The following is an 18,906-nucleotide window of genomic DNA, read 5'->3' as shown; positions in this document are numbered from 1 at the left end:
TATTCTTCGTCGAAAAAACAGAAGCTAAAATGAAGAATTAAAGTAAAATGTATTGATTATTCTTTACAATAAAAAAAATAAATTTACTTGAACATTGATTTAAATTGTCAGGAAAGAAGAGGAAGGAATTTAAAAGGTAAAAAGGTATACCGGTCGGTATGTGTTTAAAAATCCTAAAATCATTTTAAAGGTTGTATTTTTTCTCTAAAATTGTCTTTCTGAAAGTTATGAGAAGCAAAGTAATAAAATAAATGACTTTATTTAAACAAGTCTTTAAAATATTTTCTTGGATTTTCAAATTCTGTTTGAGTTTCGTCTCTCTTAGAATTAAAAATGTCGAGCAAAGCGAGACCAGCTTGCTAGTAAATAAATAACATTGAAAAAATACAGGCAGCTCACTGGTAAGTGCTGCTTTTTGAGCTATTTTTAGAACAGGCCAGCGGGCTACTCATCTGGTCCTTACGGGCTACCTGGTGCCCGCGGGCACCGCGTTGGTGACCCCTGATCTACACCTAACATCCACTGTAATGATACCAAGTACAGGAGCGTATCTAGTCCATACTAGGGATGTCCCGATCCAGGTTTTTGCACTTCCGATCCGATACCGATATTGTTTTTGCATTTCCGATACGATACCGATACTGACCGATACTGGCCTATCCGAGCATGTATTAAAGTTTAAAGTTATTTAGCCTACTTAGTTGTCAGAATCATGTTGAAAAGGGTTTTAGTACTCTTGATAACAACTAGTCAGCTGAATTAGGGGAGTTTGAATAATACACAATGGTTGGTAACAAGAAACTGACCTGTTTATTCAAGGATAAACACAAAATAGACAAAATTATACATGACAAACAGAAATGGCATCATTGAACTAGGGCTGGGCGATATGGCCTTTTTTTAATATTGCGATATTTTAAGGCCATATTGCGATAAACAATATATATCTCGATATTTTGCCTTAGCCTTGAATGAACACTTGATGCATATAATCACAGCAGTATGATGATTCTATGTGTTTTGATTGATTGATTGATTGAGACTTTTATTAGTAGGTTGCACAGTGAAGTACATATTCCGTACAATTGACCACTAAATGGTAACACCCCAATAAGTTTTTCAACTTGTTTAAATCGGGGTCCACTTAAATTGATTCATGATACAGATATATACTATCAGATATATACTATCACCATAATACAGTCATCACACAAGATAATCACATTGAATTATTTACATTATTTATAATCCAGGGTGTGGAGGGGGGCGCCGGATGTAAGTGTCAAAAAGACAGCCAAAAGAGTCTGATATGAGAATAAATCTAAAGTTAAAATATAGGGTAGAAATGCACCCATTTCCAAATTGTTATGCGCTTATTTTTTTATTCGATTTTGTGCGTGGCATAGATTTGCTATGCGCAGAGGACGCTTAAACAGTGCGCAATTGCACAGGCGAGCACCTTAGAGGGAGCGTTGCTCGCACGGCTGCGCTAGCATCACAGCTAACGTTAGACATGCTGCTACCTCTCTGCTCGGGGAGGACGTATACGTATGTGACGTATGACGTGACAGTATGTGACGTATGACGTGACAGTATGTGACGTGTGTAAGAAGGTGCACTTGCTGTCTGTGAGAGGGAGACACAGGAAAGAGTGAGAAGAGCCTGTCGTGTAATGCCAGCAGCTAAAAGCAACTGCGTGAGAATTCACAGACATGTGGATGTGTTGAAGGTGTGCTGGAAAATGCGGAACGGAAATTACGGAGCAGCAGGAAAGTGGAATGTATTATTTAAATCGGTGCGTTGGAAAACACGGACCGGAGTTTTTTTAAAAACTGGATCTGGATTGGCATTTTCCCATGCCTTGCCGATACGCAATTTTTGGCAAATATCGGCAGCCAATCCGATCCAAATATCGGATCGGGACATCCCTAGTCCATACTACTGTGATTATATCGATATTGTATTAGCGTCACAAAATCTTTTTTTGTTTTTTTTTAATTTATATTATGTTTATAAACTCAGGAAATACATCCATGGACACATGAGGACTTTGAATATGACCAATGTACGATCCTGTAACTACTTGGTATCAGATCGATACCCACATTTGTGGTATCATCCAAAACTAACCGCTAACAAAAGCTAGCGCCCCTGAATGTAAAGAAATGCCAAGGGCAGACCAACACCTGACATCCAGTGTACTGATACCAAGTGCAAGAGCGTATCTAGTCGATACTACTATGATTACATCTATATTTTTTATCGTCACAATATCTTTTTTGCTTTTTTTTAAATTCATATTATGTTTATAAACTCAGGAAGTACGTCCCTGGAAAAAATGAGGACGTTGAATATGACCAATGTATGATCCTGTAACTCATTGGTATCCGATCAATACCTAAATATGTGGAATTATCCAAAACTAATGTAAAGTATCAAACAAGAAAAGAATAAGTGATTATTACATTTTAACAGAAGTGTAGATAGAAAATGTTGAAACAGAAAATAAGCAGATACTAACAGTAAATGAACATGTAGATTTTTACAGCTTGTTGATAAAATAATAGGTAGATAAATGACACAATATGTTACTGCATACGTCAGCAGACTACCGTATTTTCCGCACTATAAGGCGCACCTAAAAACCACAAATTTTCTCAAAAGCTGACAGTGCGCCTTATAATCCGGTGCGCCTTATATATGGGTTAATATTAATATTAATTTTCATAAAGTTTCGGTCTCGCAACTACGGTAAACAGCCGCCATCTTTTTTCCCCGTAGAAGAAGAAGAAGCGCGCGGTGCATGCTGGGATATGTGACGTTTCATTTCCATTTGTGTGTTTATGTAAAGACCCCAAAATGGCTCCTATTAAGTGTGTTGTCTGTCTAATTATAAATAATGCAGACGAGGCGTGTTAACTGAGTTCTCAACGTTTACTCACAGCGTGCTCATAACCACATTCTAACTGCCAGCATACAACAACGCTTCTCAGGGCTACCGTGCGTGCTCGTCACTATCGTTGCATGCTGGGTAGTGTAGTTCTTATATTTGCTAGCTCATAACATCACATTAAGAGACACGCTTACGCGCTTAATTCAATACTCGCCGTCATTCCGGGTGGATTGACAAAAGACCTCCAGCCGCTAGATATTGGTGTCAACGGGGCATTCGAAGCTAGACTGCTAACTGCGTGGGAACAATGGATGACCGAAGGCGAACACACCTTCACTAAGACAGGGAGACAGCGCCGGACGACATACGCCAACATCTGCCAGTGGATCGTAAATGCCTGGGCAGATATTTCGGTCACAACTGTGGTCCGAGCTTTCCGGAAGGCAGGATTCACAGAACTGCTGGACAACAACAGCGACACTGACTCCGATTACTTCGACTTGGATCCCACATTCGCCCAACTTTTCAATTCGGACACCGAAGGAGAAGAATTCAAGGGATTTATGAATGAAGAATAACTTCAGAAAGTGAGCGTTATGTTTATTTTGTGTGTTGTGACATTAACGTTCGAGCAACATTATGTTGCTATTGCTCTGCACTATTTTGAATTTTACTATGTTTGTGATTGCACATTTGCGTACATTTTGGGAGTGAACAGAGTTGTTAGAACGCTGGTTTTTAATATATTATTAAAGTTTGACTGACCTATCTGACTGTTTTTTTGACATTCCTTTAGCGCAGTTAGATGCGGCTTACAACACCGGGCGGCTTATAGGTGGACAAAGTTTTGAAATATGCCGTTCATTGAAGGCGCGGCTTATAACCCAGGGCGCCTTATGGTGCGGAAAATACGGTAATTAGGAGTCTTTGTTTGTTTACTTACTACTAAAAGACAAGTTGTCTAGTATGTTCACTATTTTATTTAAGGACTAAATTGCAATAATAAACATGTTTAATGCACCCTAAGATTTTTTGTTAAAATAAAGCTAATATTGCCATTTTTTGTGGTCCCCTTCATTTAGAAAAGTATCGAAATACATTGGTACACTGCACCTGTGCAAAACGTGCCCCCTGAGTTGTACGCTCAAATACCTGTCTGTCACTCTTCATCCTGGTCATGTTAATCAAAGACTTTGTAGACATAATATGGCCTGAGGCTGTGATCCCTGTTAGACGTCACACCGTCTCCTTGGCTGTATGTGACATTTGAGGAGGACAGCTTGCATCTGGACAATCGAGTAGTGTCAACCGAGGACAAGGCAGGAAAGTAATGGTTGCCTTACGGTGTTGTGCTGTTTAAGGTACTCCGCCGCGTTCTCCTCCGCGTTGCCTCCGATCTCCCCGATCAGGATGATACCCTCCGTCTTGGGATCCTGCAGGAACACCTCCAGGCAATCGATGAAGTTTGTACCGTTGAAGGGATCCCCGCCGATGCCTTTGCAGGGGACAAAGCAAACGTCTGTTGTGTACGCAGCACTCGCAGCCGCGTGAATATTTGAGGACCACATGGCGGCACAGCGTGAGACTGGAATACAAATCAGGCGAAAGTAACTTTATGCCTGATACGCTCTGATCATCACAGGCACGTCGAGCGCTTTCATGGCTCAGCGTTGGGGATTCGTGAAAACAATTCAGCACAGCCGGAATTGCTTCTGGTGAGCAAAGGAAATATTAATAGATGGATTTACTTTGAGCAGGTTTTTGTGTCTTCTACATCTCAAGTGTGTTCCATTATTCTGTCTCATCAGAATAAATGACTTCACAAAGTACCTCCTAACCTTTGGCACACTTTTTTCCCCCATTCAATTCAGTAAAAAAGGTTGCAGACATTGCTTTGACATATGGATATAGAACAATTTCACTGACAGGGGCCTCAATCAACCCTGAGAAAGCAATACAACAATGATGTCAATTTCTACTCAATACTTGGCTACTTTGCCTAAGAACATAACTAAAAATACACCATAAATTCCGGACTATAAGCCGCTACTTTTTTTGTACACTTTGAACCCAGAGGCTTGTAAGACGGAGCGGCTAATTCATGATTTTTTCTTTGCTGGCGGGGATAATAAAAATCATTTTGTAAAAAAAAACAAGCAAAAACACTGAAATGGTGTTTTATTGTTTATGCTATGGTGCCATCTTTTGTGCGAGTTCCCTATTTACCGGTAGTGCTTTTTTTCTTTTTCCCCAACCGGAGTGCCATTCAGTCTTCAAGTCGTCCATAGCATTTCTACTAGTGTGGATTCTTCATTCATCGCTCCAAGCAACGTTTGTAAGTTTTACAATATAACTAAAACTCCTCTTACTTACTAACTACTCTTACTTCTTCCCCAGGGCCATAACCATCCTGAACGGACTGCCCCATTGTCCCTCATAACTGCCTTCTCTTCGGTGCAATAACCCATTCCACCAACCACCCTGTTTTTGTTTTGTTTTTTCATGTATATACTCATTTAACACCATATTCATTGCACTTCTACATTTTTTAAATTTTTATATATTTGCACATTGTTTTTCTAGCATGCACACATCGCACTGTATGGAATGGCCTCAATCTCGTTACCTTGCGTAATGACAATAAAGCTGATTCTGATTCTCTGATTCTGATATTTTTTTAAACCGTCCCATGTGTGATGTCTGTGGGAGAGTTTTCATGCATATTTCTACGTGCTATCGTAATGTAATCAAGCTGGCGCCGTTAGCATTAGCTAATATGCTAATTTACGAGTGTCTTGGTTAGTAATATTAACAACTCATTTCACATAGTATATATCTGCAGCTAATAGTCTGGTATATGGAATGGTCTATGGAATGGTCAGGAATGGCTAATGGTCTACTATATGGAAATCATCTGTTTTTCCTTCTACAATTTAGGGGGTGCGACTTATATCCCGGTGCGCTCCACAGTCCAAAAATGACGGTACTGCATTGACGCATCAGTAGACCTGGGCCGGTATTTGACAAGTCAATAATCGAACGATTAATTTAAAAGTAACTTGACAACTTTGCCAGCTTTGATAAGTTAGTTATTATCGTATTACAGTTAGTATTATCGTAAATTCCTGACTAGAAGCCGCTACTTTTTTCACCCACACTTTGAGCCCTGTGGCTTTTTAAACTGTGCTGGTAATTGATGGATTTTTCTTCCGTGACGACTATAATACAAATAGTTGAAAAAAAATAAACAAATGTTGTGACCGGCTAATCTATATCAAGGGTGTGAATCTTTTGGCACCTTATGCTTTGTTTGGATTCCGATTCTGAAATGACGATTCAGAATTGATTCTCGATATAAACTGGCTCTAACAATCACAATGTATTATTTGGTATAGGAATTCCGGTGAAACTTTTTTTTTAAAACAGGTTATAGATTAGAAAAAATCATTCTGGTTGCATGTGGTTAAATGTATTTAAAAAAAAAAATGGATTCTTGTAAAAATTAAAATAAAATACAATATTATTTTTTTTAATTGATTTTTGACATTTATGGATGTGTTTATAATCGGGATAAATAATAATCTGGCTCCGGGGTAAGTTTTTAAGTAGCTTACATTTTGAAAATCTATCTTTCTAATATCTAATACTTTCGTAGCGTGGGGCTTGGAGGGTTAGCTAATAACGCCTCCACACACGACTGGAGCTAAACTTTACATAAAATGATTGAATACATCCAAAGCAGTGATTGCCAAAGAGTGGTATACAGGCTCTATCTAGTGGTACGCAAAAACAGCCAATTAAATATTCAAACACAGTGTTACTGTTCCAACTGTGTAATGTTACAGTGGCCAAAAATATTAAATCTACCGTATTTTCCGCACGATTAGCCGCACCTAAAAACCACAAATTTACTCAAAAGCTGACAGTGCGGCTTATAACCCGGTGCGCTTTATATATGGATTAATATTAAGATTCATTTTCAGAAAGTTTCGGTCTCGCAACTACGGTAAACAGCCGCCATCTTTTTTCCCCGTAGAAGAGGAAGTGCTTCTTCTTCTACGCAAGCAACCGCCAAGGTAAGCACCCGCCCCCATAGAACAGGAAGCGCTTCTTCTTCTACTGTAAGCAACCACCCGCCCCGGTAGAAGAAGAAGAAGCGCGCGGATATTACGTTTCATTTCCTTTGTGTGTTTACATCTGTAAAGACCACAAAATGGCTCCTACTAAGCGACAGGTTTCCGGTTCATGAAAAGCCGCAATCTCTCCATCCGCACACGGACTACTATTTCACAGCAACTGCCTAAAGACTTTCAAGAAAAGCTGGCTACTTTCCGTGCATATTGTAAAAACAAGATAGCTGAAAAAAAGATCCGGCCAGAGAACATTATCAACATGGACGAGGTTCCACTGACTTTTGATATTCCTGTGAACCGCACTGTGGATACAACGGGAGCACGTACGGTGAATATTCGCACCACAGGGAATGAGAAGTCATCCTTCACTGTGGTTCTAGCTTGCCATGCTAATGGCCAGAAACTTCCACCCATGGTGATATTCAAAAGGAAGACCTTGCCAAAAGAGACCTTTCCAGCCGGCGTCATCATAAAAGCTAACTCGAAGGGATGGATGGATGAAGAAAAGATGAGCGAGTGGTTAAGGGAAGTTTACGCGAAGAGGCCGGGTGGCTTTTTTCACGCAGCTCCGTCCATGTTGATATACGACTCCATGCGCGCCCACATCACGCTGGTTTTTAATATATTATTAAAGTTTGACTGACCTATCCGACTGTTTTTTTGACATTCCTTTAGCGCAGTTAGATGCGGCTTATAACACGGGGCGGCTTATAGGTGGACAAAGTTTTGAAATATGCAGTTCATTGAAGGCGCGGCTTATAACCCAGGGCGGCTTATGGTGCGGAAAATACGGTACTTTTGAAATAAAACCTCTGCCTTGTTTTACAATAATATTTAGGCCTACTAAGCTACTGTATTTACTGTTGCTCATTATGGTGGTACTTGGAGAGCCAGGGGTTTTCTGAGGTGGTACTTAGTGAAACAAGCCTGAGAACCACTTATCTAGACCACAAGAAGGTTTGTTAAATTTAGATTAGACTCATCATCGGCTACTTTTAATGTGATCACTGCCCATTCCATCCATCCATCCTTAAGGGGTCGCGGGGGCGGCTGGAGCCTATTCCAGTTGACCCTGGACAAGTCGCCACCTCATCACAGGGCCAACACAGATAAGACAACACACACACGGGACCATTTGGTGTTGCCAATCAACCTATCCCCAATAAAAGATGGATATATTAAAATAAAATTACCAGTAAAAGTTATTATCAAACTAGGAGACCTCAGGAGCCAAAAGGTTGGTGACCCCTGCTCTATGGGATGCGAAAAAAGAAAAGAAAGCAAAAGGGCCTGCATTCTTTATAAAAGCCACCAGAGGGCAGGAGGGCACCATTTCAACTGTCAATGTGTTGCTAATGTCAAAAGAGAAAAATGAAAAAAAAATTTTTTACACCACAATCACAAATGCATCTCTCCTTTCACCTCCAAGACACCACACACGAGTTCCACTTCTAAAAGTATTACCGCTGAAAGAGTATATGGACTATAAAAACACGCAGCAGACTAATAGTCACAGGCAAAACATCAACTGAATTTATACCCATACCATTAAAAAAGACCTGGGGATTTGAAGGGGGGTCATGAATAATAAAAGAAAACTATGTTAACATCAACACGGATGACAGTGATATTAAATATTGTACCGACGGTAATTTTCTCCAGCCTTGCAGGTCGGACACACGCTTTAAGACTCGGTAGCAGTAGCACCAATAAAGCACTTTAATAAACTCGACAGTATTAAACTCCTTTGCAGCGCTGGCCTTTATGAAGTCAGGCTAGAGGACACGCCGTAATTAAAATGTCAAAATGATAATGAACCCACTTTGTTTTTTTCTGTTATTTCGGGCGTCCCACTTTAACCGCAATTACAGATTTTTCGGGCGGGGGGTGGGGGGGGACAGTAGATGATTTGGTCATAAGATTTTGTTTGTATACAATGAGAAATCCGCTCGTAAATAAAAAGCGCCGTGTTATGAAGTAAAAGCGTGAGTCATGATAGCTTGATGTCGTTTGAAAATATCTCTCGTGACAATCTATGACGTTCACAATCAAAGGGAAACACGTCAGCGTGTTTTATACTGTAAAGTAGTGACGTTAATAGCCTTTGCAAAATCTTACCAACACAGAGGGACTGGCCGAGGCCCACTTGCGTAGTTTGGTGCACAGCCTCGTATGTCAGCGTTCCTGATCTCGATACAATGCCTGAAAGAGGGAGAAATATTTATTTAGGATGTACCCTAAAACACATTAAAAAAAACCTTTCTAAAGCTTCCTACAACGTTTTATATGCACACTGTAAATATGTAATGTAGTAACAGGCACATTCATAATAACATAATATTTATGTATTTTTGTCATACAGGTAAAAGCCAGTAAATTAGAATATTTTGAAAAACTTGATTTATTTCAGTAATTGCATTCAAAAGGTGTAACTTGTACATTATATTTATTCATTGCACACAGACTGATGCATTCAAATGTTTATTTCATTTAATTTTGATGATTTGAAGTGGCAACAAATGAAAATCCAAAATTCCGTGTGTCACAAAATTTGAATATTACTTAAGGCTAATACAAAAAAGGGATTTTTAGACATGTTGGCCAACTGAAAAGTATGAAAATGAAAAATATGAGCATGTACAATACTCAATACTTGGTTGGAGCTCCTTTTGCCTCAATTACTGCGTTAATGCGGCGTGGCATGGAGTCGATGAGTTTCTGGCACTGCTCAGGTGTTATGAGAGCCCAGGTTGTTCTGATAGTGGCCTTCAACTCTTCTGCGTTTTTGGGTCTGGCATTCTGCATCTTCCTTTTCACAATACCCCACAGATTTTCTATGGGGCTAAGGTCAGGGGAGTTGGCGGGCCAATTTAGAACAGAAATACCATGGTCCGTAAACCAGGCACGGGTAGATTTTGCGCTGTGTGCAGGCGCCAAGTCCTGTTGGAACTTGAAATCTCCATCTCCATAGAGCAGGTCAGCAGCAGGAAGCATGAAGTGCTCTAAAACTTGCTGGTAGACGGCTGCGTTGACCCTGGATTTCAGGAAACAGAGTGGACCGACACCAGCAGATGACATGGCACCCCAAACCATCACCCAACCATGCAAATTTTGCATTTCCTTTGGAAATCGAGGTCCCAGAGTCTGGAGGAAGACAGGAGAGGCACAGGATCCACGTTGCCTGAAGTCTAGTGTAAAGTTTCCACCATCAGTGATGGTTTGGGGTGCCATGTCATCTGCTGGTGTCGGTCCACTCTGTTTCCTGAGATCCAGGGTCAACGCAGCCGTCTACCAGCAAGTTTTAGAGCACTTCATGCTTCCTGCTGCTGACCTGCTCTATGGAGATGGAGATTTCAAGTTCCAACAGGACTTGGCACCTGCACACAGCGCAAAATCTACCCGTGCCTGGTTTACGGACCATGGTATTTCTGTTCTAAATTGGCCCGCCAACTCCCCTGACCTTAGCCCCATAGAAAATCTGTGGGGTATTGTGAAAAGGAAGATGCAGAATGCCAGACCCAAAAACGCAGAAGAGTTGAAGGCCACTATCAGAGCAACCTGGGCTCTCATAACACCTGAGCAGTGCCAGAAACTCATCGACTCCATGCCACGCCGCATTAACGCAGTAATTGAGGCAAAAGGAGCTCCAACCAAGTATTGAGTATTGTACATGCTCATATTTTTCATTTTCATACTTTTCAGTTGGCCAACATTTCTAAAAATCCCTTTTTTGTATTAGCCTTAAGTAATATTCTAATTTTGTGACACACGGAATTTTGGATTTTCATTTGTTGCCACTTCAAATCATCAAAATTAAATGAAATAAACATTTGAATGCATCAGTCTGTGTGCAATGAATAAATATAATGTACAAGTTACACCTTTTGAATGCAATTACTGAAATAAATCAAGTTTTTCAAAATATTCTAATTTACTGGCTTTTACCTATAGTGTACGTCATGTAATAACATTCATAATAACATTTATTTTTTACATATTTTGATCATTTTAAGCATACTGCTTTTTTTCATCACTGATTATTACTCACTGCAGACTTCATGAGAGCCAACAAACATAATGAAACATCTTACCTTAGTAAGTCTTCTGTCATTAAGATGCCGACTGCTAGAATGTTCCTATATTACCATTTAGATGAAGAATGACTCATAATCCTTGCAAAGAAAAGGGGAGGGGGGTACCAAGCGTCTTTTCGTGTCGGCCTTGCCAGTTTCGGGTCTTAAAACGGCTGTTAAAGTGTACCAAATTGTCGGAATACCTACTCAGACTTCTTCTGTGCAGGTGAGAGTCATGATTTATGATCTATGATCTAGAATAAACTTACAGGGAGCAAAGAAACGAGGAAGTAGCAGACCACTCGATGATGTAAACATCAGGACACAAGCTTTTGATCAGAGCGCCGCTATAAAAAAGTTTTGCTTGTCTGCGTTAGCACTTATAATAACAAAATCACTAATACTTGGTTAATATTCAAGTCCCAAAATGTAAATGAAGTATTGTTGGCGCTTTTTGAATGGTAATTTATTGGGTTTGATGGGCGGATTAGCGGAGCTCTCATTGGCTCCACTGTAAGTGGACTTTTATTTAATAATAAAAGTTTATTTAATAATTCATCAGGTCTTTCATAATGATTGTGAACGATAGGCATTCAAGATTGCCATTTTAATAACTGTGTCATGTCACTTCTAAAAGCAATACAAGAAAACTTACCAATCCTTCCCTGTTTGTGAATGTGTCCAGGCATGATGCCAATCTTGCACTCACCAGGCTGAAAATAAACAATATAAATTATGATAACGTATACACACACAAGGACACAACATGACAGGATGCACTATCCACTGCCCAATGACATTTATTCATTTAAAAACTGTATTGTAAATTCAGGACTATGAGCCACTACTTTTTTCCTACGCTTTAAAACCTGTGGTTTATAAAACTGTGCGGTTAATTTGTGGATTTTTCTTCACTGATGGACGTAATTCAAATAGTTAAAAAAAAACACCAAGCAAAAACACTGAAAAGGTGCATTACTGTTGGTGCTATGGCGCCATCTATTGGACGAGTTTGCTCACTACAGGTGCTGCACTGTCCTTCTGTTCAGACTGCGCTTTCAACCGGAAGTACTGTTCCATCTTCTAGCCGTCCATTCAGTTTCTGCTCCAAATGACTCTACATTCATCACACCAAGCAACATTTGTAAGTTTAACAATATAACTAAAACAATTCTTACCGGTACTTACAAAATTGTCCCATGTATGATGTCTGTAGGAGTGTTTAATGCATATTTGTAACCGCTATTGTAATGTACCGTATTTTCCGCACTATTAGCCGCACCTAAAAACCACAAATTTACTCAAAAGCTGACAGTGCGGCTTATAACCCGGTGCGCTTTATATATGGATTAATATTAAGATTCATTTTCATAAAGTTTAGGTCTCGCAACTACGGTAAACAGCCGCCATCTTTTTTCCCCGTAGAAGAGGAAGCGCTTCTTCTTCTACGCCAAGCAACCGCCAAGGTAAGCACCCGCCCCCATAGAAGAGGAAGCGCTTCTTCTTCTACTGTAAGCAACCACCCGCCCCCGTAGAAGAAGAAGAAGAGCGCGGATATTACGTTTCATTTCCTTTGTGTGTTTACATCTGTAAAGACCACAAAATGGCTCCTACTAAGCGACAGGTTTCCGGTTCATGAAAAGACGCAATCTCTCCATCCGCACACGGACTACTATTTCACAGCAACTGACTAAAGACTTTCAAGAAAAGCTGGCTACTTTCCGTGCATATTGTAAAAACAAGATAGCTGAAAAAAAGATCCGGCCAGAGAACATCATCAACATGGACGAGGTTCCACTGACTTTTGATATTCCTGTGAACCGCACTGTGGATACAACGGGAGCACGTACGGTGAATATTCGCACCACAGGGAATGAGAAGTCATCCTTCACTGTGGTTCTAGCTTGCCATGCTAATGGCCAGAAACTTCCACCCATGGTGATATTCAAAAGGAAGACCTTGCCAAAAGAGACCTTTCCAGCCGGCGTCATCATAAAAGCTAACTCGAAGGGATGGATGGATGAAGAAAAGATGAGCGAGTGGTTAAGGGAAGTTTACGCGAAGAGGCCGGGTGGCTTTTTTCACGCAGCTCCGTCCATGTTGATATACGACTCCATGCGCGCCCACATCACGCTGGTTTTTAATATATTATTAAAGTTTGACTGACCTATCTGACTGTTTTTTTGACATTCCCTTTAGCGCAGTTAGATGCGGCTTATAACACGGGGCGGCTTATAGGTGGACAAAGTTTTGAAATATGCCGTTCATTGAAGGCGCGGCTTATAACCCAGGGCGGCTTATGGTGCGGAAAATACGGTAATGAAGCTAGCGTTGTTCGCACTAGCTAATATGCTAATGCGTTTATAAGTGTGTGTGATAGTATTATTAACTTACAATTAATTTGTGTGTTGTTTCAGCTTCGTGAATTCACCAAAACGTCACGTTATTTACATTGTAGACTGTCACTGAAGGCATCAACACTATGAATGAACACATGTGGAGTTAGGTACTTAACAAAAAAAGGTGATAGAACTGAAAACATGTTTTATATTCTAGTTTCTTCAAAATAGCCACCCTTTGCTCTGATTACTGCTTTGCACACTCTTGGCATTCTCTAGATGAGCTTCAAGAGGTAGTCACCTGAAATGGTTTTCACTTCACAGGTGTGCTTGAAGCTCATTGAGAGAATGCCAAGAGGGTGCAACACAGTAATCAGAGCAAAGGGTGGCTATTTTGAAGAAACTAGAATATACAACCTGTTTTCAGTTATTTCAATTTTTTTTGTTAAGTACATAGCTCCACATGTGTTCATTCATAGTTTTGATGCCTTCAGTGACAATCCATCCATCCATCCATGTTCTACCGCTTGTCCCTTTCGGGGTCGCTGGAGCCTATCTCAGCTGCATTTGGGCAGAAGGCGGGGTACACCCTGGACAAGTCGCCACCTCATCACAGGGCCAACACAGATAGACAGACAACATTCACAAACTAGGGCCAATTTAGTGTTGCCAATCAACCTATCCCCAGGTGCATGTCTTTGGAGGTGGGAGGAAGCCGGAGGACCCGGAGGGAACCCACGCAGTCACGGGGAGAACATGCAAACTCCGCACAGAAAGATCCCGAGCGCAGGCTCGAACCCAGGAGTGGAGGACCCTTCAGTGACAATCTACAATGTAAATAGTCATGAAAATAAAGAAAACACATTGAATGAGAAGGTTGTGTGTCCAAACTTTTGGCCTGTATTGTATATCTGTGGCTTATAGTTCGGTGCAGCTAATATATGGAAAAATAGTTTTTTCTTCTAAAATTTAGTGGGTGCAGCTTATAAAGCGGTGCGCTCTATAGTTCGAAAAATACGATAATTAGGAAATACAGTTTAGTTACTATTCCAAATCGAGATTGCAGACTATTCATTCAATTCCACATGACAAAATGAATAAAACATGTGCCTTTAACACATTAGCATTACTACCAGTGAAATGTACCTGGGAAGTTGAATGGCCTGTAGTCCCTTGAGAGTGCCTTTGTGCAGCAGCAACAACAACAACAAAATGGGAACGTGTGTGTGTGTGTGTGTGTTTACGTTAATAACTCCGGGGCAGTTGGGGCCGACGAGGCGAGTGGTACCCTGGCGAAGGAGCTTGTGCTTCACTTTCACCATGTCCTGCTGGGGGATGCCCTCGGTTATGCACACCACCAGGGGGATCTCCGCGTCGATGGCCTCTATGATGGCGGCTGCCGCAAAGGGCGGGGGCACATAAATCACTGTGGCATCGGCCCCCGTGCCTTCCTTCGCCTGAGGTAAGGAATAAAAAAAAAAAGGTATTTGGCAATTATAAAGTGAGGAAACACTGCCATCTAATGTCTCGTTTGAAAAGTGTATCCATTCTAAACATGCTTGCTCAGGCTCACAATGATAAAAACTTGGCCCAATTCCCACTGACCTCCTTGACGGAGTTGAACACAGGCAGGCCGAGATGAGTCTTACCCCCCTTGCCAGGGGACACGCCTCCAACTAACTGGGATCCATAGTCCAGGGACTGTTGACTGTGAAATGTCCCCTAAGAGCACAAAGACATCAGTATATGAACGAGTGTGATATTAAGTAGAAATCACTCAACTATGCCAGGTCTGGCACAAGGATTGTTTCCCCTGGAAGACGCCATCGTCTGTCACCAGGCCTGACTGACAGGATGAATACATAAGTTCATGTGGGGATGAAGCCGCGACAAATAAGGACATGGAATAGTCTTGACGAATAAATAATGACGTGAGCGTGGTTTAATCTCCTCCCTGATGAAGAGGGGGAAACAAAACAGGGGTTTTGGACCATGTCGGAGAAAATGCATTGAAGCTTCTGTGATGTATTTGACTACATATTTCCACTGCTGTCAGTTCGGATGGACAAACAGAAATGATGAATGAATGTTTGTCATTATTAAATAACAGTAATCAGTCATGTTACCTTAAAAGGGGAGATAATATGGAATCCATGACTTTCAAATGGCTTGTTATACAGGTAAAAGCCAGTAAATTAGAATATTTTGAAAAACTTGATTTATTTCAGTAATTGCATTCAAAAGGTGTAACTTGTACATTACATTTATTCATTGCACACAGACTGATGCATTCAAATGTTTATTTCATTTAATTTTGATGATTTGAAGTGGCAACAAATGAAAATCCAAAATTCCGTGTGTCACAAAATTAGAATATTACTTAAGGCTAATACAAAAAAGGGATTTTTAGAAATGTTGGCCAACTGAAAAGTATGAAAATGAAAAATATGAGCATGTACAATACTCAATACTTGGTTGGAGCTCCTTTTGCCTCAATTACTGCGTTAATGCGGCGTGGCATGGAGTCGATGAGTTTCTGGCACTGCTCAGGTGTTATGAGAGCCCAGGTTGCTCTGATAGTGGCCTTCAACTCTTCTGCGTTTTTGGGTCTGGCATTCTGCATCTTCCTTTTCACAATACCCCACAGATTTTCTATGGGGCTAAGGTCAGGGGAGTTGGCGGGCCAATTTAGAACAGAAATACCATGGTCCGTAAACCAGGCACAGGTAGATTTTGCGCTGTGTGCAGGCGCCAAGTCCTGTTGGAACTTGAAATCTCCATCTCCATAGAGCAGGTCAGCAGCAGGAAGCATGAAGTGCTCTAAAACTTGCTGGTAGACGGCTGCGTTGACCCTGGATCTCAGGAAACAGAGTGGACCGACACCAGCAGATGACATGGCACCCCAAACCATCACTGATGGTGGAAACTTTACACTAGACTTCAGGCAACGTGGATCCTGTGCCTCTCCTGTCTTCCTCCAGACTCTGGGACCTCGATTTCCAAAGGAAATGCAAAATTTGCATGGTTGGGTGATGGTTTGGGGTGCCATGTCATCTGCTGGTGTCGGTCCACTCTGTTTCCTGAGATCCAGGGTCAACGCAATGGCGCAATGGCGCCCCATAATACACCTGCTGTGATCCTGTTTTTATGTTTTTATGTTTTTATTAATTCTATTTTAATTATTTATTTTTTATCGTGTTCTGTTTGTGTTGTGTTGTGTTTGCTCGGTACTCGTTTTATCTTTTAACCTGCTCATTGTACAGCACTTTGGCTACCCCTGTGGTAAATTCTAAATGTGCTTTATAAATAAAGTTGATTTGATTTGATTTGATTTGATGACAATTACCGTATTTTCCGCACTATTAGCCGCACCTAAAAACCACAAATTTACTCAAAAGCTGACAGTGCGCCTTATAACCCGGTGCGCTTTATATATGGATTAATATTAAGATTCATTTTCATAAAGTTTCGGTCTCGCAACTACGGTAAACAGCCGCCATCTTTTTTCCCCGTAGAAGAGGAAGTGCTTCTTCTTCTACGCAAGCAACCGCCAAGGTAAGCACCCGCCCCCATAGAACAGGAAGCGCTTCTTCTTCTACTGTAAGCAACCACCCGCCCGCGTAGAAGAAGAAGAAGAAGCGCGCGGATATTACGTTTCATTTCCTTTGTGTGTTTACATCTGTAAAGACCACAAAATGGCTCCTACTAAGCGACAGGTTTCCGGTTCATGAAAAGACGCAATCTCTCCATCCGCACACGGACTACTATTTCACAGCAACTGCCTAAAGACTTTCAAGAAAAGCTGGCTACTTTCCGTGCATATTGTAAAAACAAGATAGCTGAAAAAAAGATCCGGCCAGAGAACATTATCAACATGGACGAGGTTCCACTGACTTTTGATATTCCTGTGAACCGCACTGTGGATACAACGGGAGCACGTACGGTGAATATTCGCACCACAGGGAATGAGAAGTCATCCTTCACTGTGGTTCTAGCTTGCCATGCTAATGGCCAGAAACTTCCACCCATGGTGATATTCAAAAGGAAGACCTTGCCAAAAGAGACCTTTCCAGCCGGCGTCATCATAAAAGCTAACTCGAAGGGATGGATGGATGAAGAAAAGATGAGCGAGTGGTTAAGGGAAGTTTACGCGAAGAGGCCGGGTGGCTTTTTTCACGCAGCTCCGTCCATGTTGATATATGACTCCATGCGCGCCCACATCACGCTGGTTTTTAATATATTTTTAAAGTTTGACTGACCTATCTGACTGTTTTTTTGACATTCCTTTAGCGCAGTTAGATGCGGCTTATAACACGGGGCGGCTTATAGGTGGACAAAGTTTTGAAATATGCCGTTCATTGAAGGCGCGGCTTATAACCCAGGGCGCCTTATGGTGCGGAAAATACGGTAAGCGTTTTATTTTATTACAGTTTTATCTGTATTTTTTTTAATTCATTCATTTATTTTGAATCAAAATGATCGAAAAACCGTGATGATTACTGCACTTGGATAAACTCACGGACTGACTGGCCTCGGCTCGCTAGCTTTGATGCTAGCATGAAAACAAAAAATGACTTTCCCCATCACGAAACAACATGCTCCAATTTAAACGTATACAAACAAATGACTCTGTGAGCACATTGAACCTACAAGCTGTGCTCACTTACATCGATCCGTTGTGGTGAAGAAGGAGCTGAGCCGGAAGGCAAAGCTCTCAATTTACCGGTCGATCTACGTTCCCATCCTCACCTACGGTCATGAACTTTGGGTTATGACGGAAAGGACAAGATCACGGGTACAAGCGGCCGAAATGAGTTTCCTCCGCCGGGTTGCGGGGCTCTCCCTTAGAGATAGGGTGAGAAGCTCTGCCATCCGGGGGGAGCTCAAAGTAAAGCCGCTGATCCTCCACATCAAGAGGAGCCAGATGAGGTGGTTCGGGCATCTGGTCAGGATGCCACCCGAACGCCTCCCTAGGGAGGTGTTAAGGGCACATCCGACCGGTCGGAGGCCACGGGGAAGACCCAGGACACGTTGGGAAGACTATGTCTCCCGGCTGGCCTGGGAACGCCTCGGGATCCCCCGGGAGGAGCTGGACGAAGTGGCTCAGGAAAGGGAAGTCTGAGGTTCTCTGCTTAGGCTGCTGCCCCCGCGACCCGACCTCGGCTAAGCGGAAGAAGATTGATGGATGGATAGAGATCGTGCTAGTCTGTTAATTATCACTGAAGATGCTGAGACAAGGTGGACAGAGGGCCCCGCCAGTCCTTGCAAAGAGCGTAAAAGAATAACTTTCCTCTTAATAAGAGTTGTCATTTGTACTGGAATTAGATGCTATTAATCAGCAGTCCCAACCACTTGTAATATGTGTCTGCTCCCTGCTAGCGTTGCTGAATCCCTCCACTCTTTCCACTAGACATTATTATCGTAACTGCTGGGATAATCAATTTGAAGAACGGCTTGCTTATCAAGCT

General features: G+C 41.6%; 1 protein-coding gene across 1 annotated transcript in view; it reads right to left on the bottom strand.

Annotated features, from left to right (window-relative positions):
* suclg1 (succinate-CoA ligase GDP/ADP-forming subunit alph) overlaps positions 1-18,906 on the bottom strand; it is an 86,517-nt gene that overhangs the window by 43,483 nt on the left and 24,128 nt on the right. The window contains exons 3-7 of the mRNA XM_061988030.2: positions 15,044-15,160; positions 14,683-14,895; positions 11,755-11,812; positions 9,145-9,228; positions 4,237-4,388 (exon numbers count right to left, since the gene is read on the bottom strand). Coding sequence (XP_061844014.1) covers positions 4,237-4,388; positions 9,145-9,228; positions 11,755-11,812; positions 14,683-14,895; positions 15,044-15,160 — 624 coding nt within the window. The remainder of the gene's footprint in view (positions 1-4,236; positions 4,389-9,144; positions 9,229-11,754; positions 11,813-14,682; positions 14,896-15,043; positions 15,161-18,906) is intronic.

This window comes from Nerophis lumbriciformis, linkage group LG27 (genome assembly GCF_033978685.3).
Source record: "Nerophis lumbriciformis linkage group LG27, RoL_Nlum_v2.1, whole genome shotgun sequence".
NCBI lineage: Eukaryota > Metazoa > Chordata > Actinopteri > Syngnathiformes > Syngnathidae > Nerophis > Nerophis lumbriciformis.
The sequence above is the reverse complement of the archived record's forward strand: the minus strand, read 5'-3'. Positions and strand labels throughout refer to the sequence as shown.